The sequence below is a fragment of the Cynoglossus semilaevis genome, chromosome 16 (genome assembly GCF_000523025.1).
Source record: "Cynoglossus semilaevis isolate Cse_v1.0 chromosome 16, Cse_v1.0, whole genome shotgun sequence".
Lineage (NCBI taxonomy): Eukaryota > Metazoa > Chordata > Actinopteri > Pleuronectiformes > Cynoglossidae > Cynoglossus > Cynoglossus semilaevis.
The window spans coordinates 936,849-946,569 of NC_024322.1; the positions used below are offsets into that span (position 1 = coordinate 936,849).

The 9,721-nt window shown below is 41.8% G+C and overlaps 1 protein-coding gene across 1 annotated transcript in view; it reads right to left on the reverse strand.

Moving 5' to 3' along the window:
* caska (calcium/calmodulin-dependent serine protein kinase a) overlaps positions 1 to 9,721 on the reverse strand; it is a 29,519-nt gene that overhangs the window by 6,205 nt on the left and 13,593 nt on the right. The window contains exons 9-17 of the mRNA XM_025063706.1: positions 8,429 to 8,550; positions 6,194 to 6,271; positions 5,507 to 5,587; positions 5,131 to 5,319; positions 4,907 to 4,985; positions 3,185 to 3,270; positions 3,025 to 3,090; positions 2,131 to 2,199; positions 1,386 to 1,517 (exon numbers count right to left, since the gene is read on the reverse strand). Coding sequence (XP_024919474.1) covers positions 1,386 to 1,517; positions 2,131 to 2,199; positions 3,025 to 3,090; positions 3,185 to 3,270; positions 4,907 to 4,985; positions 5,131 to 5,319; positions 5,507 to 5,587; positions 6,194 to 6,271; positions 8,429 to 8,550 — 902 coding nt within the window. The remainder of the gene's footprint in view (positions 1 to 1,385; positions 1,518 to 2,130; positions 2,200 to 3,024; positions 3,091 to 3,184; positions 3,271 to 4,906; positions 4,986 to 5,130; positions 5,320 to 5,506; positions 5,588 to 6,193; positions 6,272 to 8,428; positions 8,551 to 9,721) is intronic.

Genomic DNA, 9,721 nt, shown 5'->3' on the forward strand with positions numbered 1-9,721 from the left:
GAGAGGGGCTTCCAATAGAATATGGCACGCTGGACATAAGTGGACCACTGCTGTAATGCTTGAATGATAACAAGCCTCCAGTCACTAGGGGGCAGCAACTCATACAGTGGTTTGTACAGATAAGAATATACATGTTATCAGGTTCTTGCTAATATTTCAATTTATAGGGGTGTAAAAACATTTCTGTCCCCAAGGGGGTGGGGGGGGGGCATGACAGAGAATAATGAAGGACCACTGATTTAGGATGAGTAATGTAAAGTTTTCAAGCGGAATTCATGGAGAATTATCAGTTAGCCGAGATACGAACATTTGTAGATACAAAACAACCGCTGACTGACGTCATCCGTAAAATGTTCGCAAAATGCTTTATTGCGTTCGCAAAGTACGCATTTGAATGGCGCGCCCCAAATGGCAATTATAGATAGAAATGTATTGTATAACGACTTTGTATTTTGTTTTCAGGGTGTGGCTGATCTGGGGTCAGTTACCCCCCCTCCCCCCCCCCCCCCCCCCCCCCCCCGGCCCGGGGGTGGTTTTTGTTTTGTTTTTTTTTTTTTTTTTTTTTGCATCAAGGCAGTAACAACGACAGAGGTTAATCACACAGTTTAGGTTTTTGGGAAACACCGATCCAAGTCAAAACCAAAAGACAGCATCACAGTGACGCCTTATTAATATGGCTGTTAGGGCTTATGCTTGGTCAGGTCTCAGGAGTTTAAACCAGAGGTGGAAAGTAAGGAATTACAGTTACTTAAGTAACTGTAACCGAGTAGTTTTTGCGAGTAATTTGTCATTTTTAATAGGTATAGGCAATTGGTAATTTTACTTTTACTTAAGTACATTTTGACTCAAGCTTTTTACTTGAGTACTTTGGAAAAGAATGCGTTACTGAGTAAAAAATTAAAATCTGTGGAAAATCTGCGTTAACTGAAAGAAAACTGCGTTTATTTCCCACTATTTTTGCAGCCAGATAATGTTGACTACTAGCCTTCGACGGACGATGGCCGGTGCCCAACAAGAAAAAATGGAGGTTGAGGATTGCTAAGCAGAGAGCTCCCATGGAGCAGATGACTTAGAAAGAAAAGGAAATCCTTGGCCATATCTCAGCCAGCTCTTCGTTTTCAAATGCAAATGAGGGAATAACTCTCTCAAGCTGTAGCTGTCGAAACTTCAGCGATTTTTAAGTGTTTAAATGGATCAACTTCTGCCACTTGTACTTGAATTGTTGATTAAAAACAACTAGTTCCTGTTTTGCATCAGGTAATTTAAAGTAACTGAGTAACTTTTACAAATTAAGTATTTAAATTAAGTATTTTATTACTTTTACTCAAGTAGATTTTTAGACGGGTACTTTTACTTGAGTATAATTTCAACTACATTTAAAGTAAAGATACTTGTACTTTTTTTTTTTTACAACTCTTCTTTTCCACCTCCTGTTTAAACAGATGTAACAGAAACCGGGACATAAAAGACAACTTTTTCACCTGTCGACCTTGAGGCTGGAACGATGACTGCAAGTCCTGGTGGGACAAAAACCAGGTGATGAGACAGAGAGTGATTAGAATTACATCTAAATCTAACACAGAGTTGCAAATGAAACACGGTTAAAGGTGACGAGACACGGTAACAGACAGACAATCACATCTACCAAGTTACTCTTATTTAAAGAAAAAAAAAGAAGTGGCGAAAAAGGAATTCATCCAAAAGCAAGCAAAGCAGCATCAGCAAACTTTCGTCTTTTTTTTGTCCACAGCCTCAGCAGAGAAATGCGTTACGTTAGATGTCCAGCAGGTGGTGTCTTTCTTCAGCAGCAGCATCAGCAGGAGGAGAAGCACACCAATTTATTAACAAGAGATATCGGACACGAAGCCCGCAGCTAAAACAGGTGAAGAGTGTGGGCAAAAGACCAGGGCGGGGAGACGGGGGGGGGGGTCTGGCCTATGATGTCATCAATGATATCACAACGAGAGTGAAACAACTATAGGACTTGACTGAAGGAGAAAGACAAAGTGACGGACAACCAGAAAAAAAAAAAAAGTAGAGATACGGAGGGATGTTTGCGGTCTGTTGAAGCGCTTCTATGTTTTGTTTGCATTTTAGGGGCAGGAAGAGTGGTGTAGGGGGCGCTCTTACCAAAATTGAATTGCTAACACTGGAGTGGCCATTGGCCGGGGACTGTCTTGAGATGGTGGGGGAGTCTCTCTGAAATAGGACACACACACACACACACACAGAGACGCAGAAGGGCAGACAATCAACAGTTTAAAAGACTTTTAAGTTTGAGGTTACTTGGATTAAACTAAACCCTTTAATCTCACTCTGGGCTGATTTTTCAGGTTTGTTTAGTTAACCCTTTCACGCATGACGGTCACTACAGTGGACAGCTATGAAAATGTCATTTTCTATGATAAGAATAGGTTTTGATGGCAGCGTTGCATATAAGCCTCTGCAGTGGACGCCTGAGAATCACCCAACACTGCCATACAGTGGTCAGCCTTTGCAACTGCAGAATAATTGTGTCAACATTCAAAAAGAAAAATTTGGTGTATAAAAACAGAACCAAATCAGTTCTTATTTTTATGTCTAAAAACACGTAAAAACACTTAGTAACATTTTTTTAACTCAGTATATCATGGGTCATGCATCAAAGGGTTCATTTAAGTTTTGTTTTAATGTCTCCAAACGGCAAAGTCAACCGAGTCTTGATATTAGCTCCGTTGGTCTGCGGCTGTTTCTTGCGGTCTCTTATCTTTTTGGACTTTGGTGTAAGAGAGCAAGTGATTTAAAAACTGTGTGTGTGCAGGTTAAGAAGGAATGTTCCGGTATCTTCGATTTAAAAAATTGGTGTGCAAATGATCAGATCAAGCCCACGTTCGAACACCGTGTCCCACACACTCATGGCCCCACCCACCTATATCCCCACACAGACAGATGCTCAATAACCAGGCGAGCAGTTAGTAATGCAGTCTGGATATCAGAGCAGTGTCGCAGCGGTGAACCAGGACAGGAAGTAGTATAAGATGTTACCTCACAGGAGCCCTGCGTTCGATAACTTGGCACAATTTTAAAGGTGATGCTGCCTCGCATCTCTCTCTGTGAACACACACACACACACATACACGAATGTAAGAAACCAACGTGACGTTTTGGCACAGATCCTGCTGCAGATGTAGGAACAGACACTGACCAGCATCTTCTGTAGTTGCTCCACGGTCTGGTTTGCCACACTGATGCCGTTGATTTCCTTTATTTCATCACCCACGTGCAACGTTCCTAAAGCAAAGGAGGTGGAAGAGGAGTTAGAGGGAGAAGACAGGTCGGGGGAAAAAAAAAAAAAAAAGTTTGAACGTTCTGTCTGACGAGCTTCTCTAACAGGACACAGAAGTTTATAACTTGCTTCAATCTTCTTCTTCTTTTTCTTTTCGGCTTTGTCCCCTTTTTTTTTTCAGGGGTTGCCACAGCTAATCATTGATTTCCATCTCTCCCTGTTCTCTGTATCTTCTACTCTGACTCCAACTACCTGCATGTCCTCCCTCACTACATCCATATATCTCCTCTTTGGCCTTCCTCTCATTCTCCTACCTGGTAGCTCCATCTCTAACAATCTTCTACCAATGTATCCACTGTCCCTGCTCTGCACATGTCCAAACCATCTCAATCTGGCTCCTCTAGCCTTTTTTTCTCCAAAGCTTCCTGTCTGTGTTGTCCCTCTAATGACCTCATTCCTGATCCTGTCCATCCTTGTCACTTCTTTAACTCTGCCACCTCCAGCTCCTCCTCCTGTCTTCTGCCTATTGCTACTGTCTCTAAACCATACATCATGGCTGGTCTCACCACCGTCCTGTAAACCTTTCCCTTCACCTTAGCTGACACTCTTCTGTCACAGATCACTCCTGACACTCTTCTCCAGCTGTTCCATCCTGCCTGTACTCTATTCTTCACCTCTCTTCCACAGTCTCCGCTGCTCTGAACAGTTGATCCTAAGTCCCTAAACTCCTGCACCTTCACCACCTCTGCTCCTTGTAGCCTCACTATTTCACTGTTCTGCCTTTCGTTTACACACATGTACTCTGTCTTGCTGCGACTGACCTTCATTCCTCTTCTTTCTAGTGCAAACCTCCACCTCTCTAGGTTCTCTTCTAGCTGCTGCCTACTCTCACTACAGATCACAATGTCATCTGCAAACATCATAGTCCATGGGGACTCCTGTCTGACCTCATCTGTCAATCTGTCCATCACCACAGCAAACAAGAAGGGGCTCAGGGCCGATCCTTGATGTAGTCCCACCTCCACTTTGAAGTCTTCTGTCCTCCCAACAGCGCACCTCACTACTGTTGTACTATTCTCATACATGTCCTGCACCAAACTAACATACTTCTCTGCCACTCCTGACTTCCTCATACAAAACCACAATTCCTCCCTTGGCACTTTGTCATATGCCTTTTCTAGATCTACAAATACACAATGCAGCTCCTTCTGACCTTCCCTGTACTTCTCCATCAACATCCTCAAGGCAAATATTGCATCTGTGGTACTCTTCCTAGGCATGAAACCATACTGTTGTTCACAAATCTCCACTTCCTGCCTCAACCTAGCTTCAACTACTCTTTCCTAAATCTTCATTGTATGGCTCATCAACTTTATCCCTCTGTGTGTATATATAGAGAGTTTATATGTGGTGTAATTTTAATTTTATTAATTAATAGTATATTTCTTGGGAGGCTAGAGCGAATGAATGGGTTATTAATTCTTTTTAATGGGGGAAAATGCAGTCGGGATACGAGCGGATCGACACACAAGTAGGTATTTGAATTAGATAAGCGGTTGTTTGTTTATGAGTTTTACAGGTTTCGAGTTGATGCTTATTTTTGTTTGTTTGTTTGTCCAGTGGTGTTGGGAGAAAACGTACCTTGTCTGTGGATCATTCCACCATGCATTATCCGTGCTACGCTGCAGTGGTTTGTGTCATTCATCTTCAGTGTGATGCCCTGTGTTTATTAGCGTACAAATACTCATCATCATCATCATCATCATCATCATCATCATCATCATCATCATCATCATCATCATCATCATCATCAGTAGGTAAAGACTCAAAGCTTTGCAATGCGGTGTGACGGTGAGAAACCGCACCATTGGCTCCTCGGTGTTCTTCTGAAACTGTACCAGACGGACTCTGGTGACATTCTCCAGGTCTATGTCTCCGACAGTGCTATCAGGGGAGTCCCCGTTGACGTAGGGGGAGGTCGGCGGCGGCGTCACTCTGAGTGCCTCGTCGCTGTAAACTTCGTGGGCCACAACATCGTGAGCCTGAAGCAGAGCCTTGAGACAACGCGGAAAACGGAGCTCGTGTAAGCGCTCATAACTAGATATTTCATCATATCAGATATACATATATATATATATATACATATAAATACATATTTACATATACACACACAAAAATTGATCTGAGTAATTTCTGTACCCTGCGTATTTGTGTCTATATACACGTCGCATTTAGACTTACCATAAAGTGTGGCTGCACCAGGATTCGTCGAAGTTCTTTAACCTCGTGGATTTCTGGGTAACAGGAGATTTCCTCCAGAACCTGAAGAGGAGGACCGAGACACACACACATCACAGGCCACACTTTGGTTAGCATGTTCGTATGACTTTACGGACTTTAGCTTCATGAAATTAAGAAACACTGCTTTACCCCAATTAACTTTCGTACCCACTAAGCCAATGTTTCGCAACCTTTTTTGATCCATCCATCCATCTATCCATCCATCCATCTATCTATCTATCCATCCATCCATCTATCTATACATCCATCCATCTATCTATCTATCTATCCATCCATCCATCCATCCATCCATCTCTGTCCGTCTGTCCAAGCATTTTTTGTTTAAATATTTACTCAGATTTACTCTATGCTGACAAACATGTGGCTAAGGTTCTATTAAACCAAAAAGGCAGCTCACAAAAATACAAACACTTAAGATACAGTGAAGCCAATTTAATTACACTGGGTTTTCTTTGTAATGACTGAAGAAAATGTCTTGCGAAAATGCTGTCAGGTCTGAAAGTTTTAACTTAAAAAAAAAAAATAAATAAATAAAATCACATCAGGTCTCCTTTAACGACAGAAGCGGAAGAAACGTATTATTTCGAAACCACTTTTTTTTTTTTTTTTCCACTGGAGTGTGTTTACCTCTTTGGCTCTCTGAACACTGTCGCTGGCCTGGTTCCTGATTTGTGGTGATGTCCTGCTGTTGATTTTATCATAGAGCTGAAACAGATCAACAGAAACTGGTGGTTACATGTGAGTTGTTCCTGTTTACAGCTTGAGCTGTACATTTCTTATTTTGCAAAGCAACATGCATTCAACCTCACGGTTTGACACCTCAATGCTTCAGGTTCAAGTGAATGAAAATAAAAAATAAAAAATTCCATTGTATCCAATTAAAAACCCGCTAAACCTTAAATTTCCACATTTGCACCGCTTCGACCGTGAGGCTTCTCTGAGCATCATTGAACCGTCTGGTACAGACACACACTTGTCTTGTGCGCACGTGTCCGTGTCTCGCAGCTGCAGCCTTTGTTCACACTGATTTTTACCCGGCCGTAAACTCAAAATGACGGTTTAGCTTATGTTTGAAGCTAAAAAAAAAAAATGAAGTCGCAAAACTCCAAAGTGTAAATGAAAATGTTTCTTCACGCTCCACAGACGTCCGCTGCTGATGCTGCCATCGCTAAATTCAAATGCGTAATTTTGTGCCTACCCTGTTCGATTCCATTTATTGACACAAACATTAGAACATTTTAAATAACCTTTAGTTCATACTTTTATCTCAAGATCGCCCTTAGCAACCGAAACTAAACCTTAGCAACCACTGACGGTTGCATCACCGAGTGCAAGTTGAATCTTGCGACAACAATAATTACGTAAGTTTTATTGCAGTATACAAACATATAGTAAAATACAAACAGTAAAATATATTTTCTATGCCGATTTTATTATTTTTGTTAATACTACCACAGGGTATATAAAAAAAAAATCATGCAGTCATATTTAAGAATGGGTGATGGTCACATTTTAATTTTTTTTTTTTTTTTTTTTACTAAAGTACATGAAATATACTGTGAAGGCAGAGAATAGGAAAACGGAAGGATGCAACGGAAGCAGAAAAACAGCTTTTCTGGTTCAACAGAAATCCTGCACCTAAATCAACTGCAGTTTGCGGATGCATCGGTTATGTAAAACCGCATCTCCTACAGTAGAGCAGAGAGTATCTACTACGGATTGTCGTGTTTATCAACGGCTGATACGACAGAAAAAGAAAAAAAAAAAAAAAAAAGAGAAAAAAAACGACGAAAAAAGAAAACACACTTACCCAGAAGAAGCGGAGCATTCGAACGCACGAGACGCGATCAAAGAGGCGACTCCGTCAACATTCGTGCTCTCGTTTGTTTGTTTGTGTCTTTCCGCATGAGCGGCTGAACACAGACTGAGTGTGCGTCTGATACAGAGGCCATGCTTGTTGTGAGAGGAACCAGCGGTTGGACAATGGAAGCCATTGTGGTTTTGGTCACACACAAACTTCTATACGAATGGTCCCAACAGAAATCAGAGATTTTTTTGCTCTTGCTCTCAGTTCAACCTTTAGCGGTCAAACACTTTCTTCGGAATGATCTCAGTGGCACTGACTGACCACAGGAGGCAGCAGTGGACCAGCAAATGCTATTTACGTTTGGTTTGATTTCCTTTATAGCCATAAAAAAAATTAGGTTCCTCCTCCAGATACGAGCGTCCCGGGATATGAGTATTTCCGAGGTTACGAGCAAGCCTTCGACCAAGCAATTTTTTGCTCTTCGAGATACGAGTAAAGATTTGAGATACGGGCGCGCTTACAGATGCTGACGCTAGGCGGCCGAGCCCGCCGCTTCACTCGTTGACGTGTTCGTCAACTTCCGTACGCACCCCTCCCGCGAGTCTTCTGTGTTGTGTTTGCGTTATCTACGCATGACTTTCTCTCGTCATTATAGCGATGAGTGGTAAGGCATGTAGTGAGAAGAAGAAACGCACGATGACCATGGAAATAAAGCATGACATTGTCGATAAATATGAGCGTGGTGCCCGCTAAAGAAAGAATATAAATCGAAAAAAAAAAGCAAAAAAAGAAGTTAAGTTACGTAGTGTACGTGTAAGGTAAGGCATGGAATCAAGTGTCTACGTACGGGCCAACTCTCTTACCCCCCCTTCCTCCCTCCCTCCCTCCTCCTCCCCCCCCCCTTTTTCCATCGTTTCTAGCACTAATTTTATAGCGTTTTACAGAAGGCCGGAACAGATTCATTTTTTTTTCTGTTATTTCTTATGGGAAAAAATGATTTGAGATACGAGCACCTCGAGTTACGAGTACCTCTGACGTGTATTTGTTTAACTCACATCCAGTAGTGTGTGGAGATGCTGGTCCTGGAAAACACTGTGGAGGAAATCCAGATCTTTCTCGCTGCAGTCTGTCAAAGCGTGGATCTCCTCTAGACTGTCCAAGACCTGAGACACTGCACCTGTATGATGTCACATCAACATTGGTTTAGGGATGACGGTAAAATGTCAAAAAAAAAAAAACGTATATATGTGTAAAATAAACAGGTAGGTTGAAGAGAAACAAGAGAGTAACGAGATTTTTTTAAATTATTTTTATTTTGGCTTAACAAGACTTGAGACTACACTCACTGACTCAGCGGTTCTCAGTTATTTTCACGTCATGTCCCCCTCTTGTGGACAGAAATGTTTTCGCACACCCCACCCAAGAATTATTGTGAACTATTAAATACTATTGAGTAAACCTGATAACATGTATATTTCTATCTGTACAAACCACTGTATGAGTTGCTGCCCCCTAGTGGCTGGAAGCTTGTTATCATGCAAGCATTACAGCAGTGCTACATTGCCATATTCCATTGGAAGCCCCTCACGCCCCCCTGGAACCTTCCTGTGTCCCCCCAGGAGGGCCCGCCCCACTATTTGAGAAGCACTGCTCTAAGTAAAGGTTGTCATTCTTTTCAAAGCTCAATCAATATCATCCTACATTGTTTTTTTTTTTAGCTCCATTTAGCACCAGACCATTCCTTTCCAGGTTAACAATGGTTAAGTTATGCTAACCCAATAACTAATTCAAAAAAAGTAGAATGAGGTGTGCTTATATATTTTTTTTTTCTGAAAATTCTTGCATTGATTCTGCGGTTCTTCCCCAGCGCTGGGTTTGCATGAACAACTAAATAAAAAAAAAAAATTACTGTAGTCTACTGTAGGCTACATTTCAAAAGTCAGCTTGTTTTTGAAATCATGATTTTTCTCTAAGGGCTTTGGTTGGAGAAACTGACTGAAAGAAATGCAGACACACACACACACACACATACACATAAACATAACAGCGTTGATACCTACGTTCTTCGGCCAGTAGTCCTGTCACGTTAGAGGCATTAACAGAAGCAAATCAATTTAAATGTTAGTGTTTCAACACGGTTTACTTCACACTGGACAACAGTGCTAATGAGTTCATGAGGTCAGAGTTGGTGGGAGCTTCCAAAGAAATGGATGGATGGATGGATGGATGGATGGATGGATGGATGGATGGATGGATGGATGGATGGATGGATGGATGGATGGATGGATGGATGGATGGATGGATGGATGGATGGATGGATGGATGGATGGATGGATGGATGGATAGAT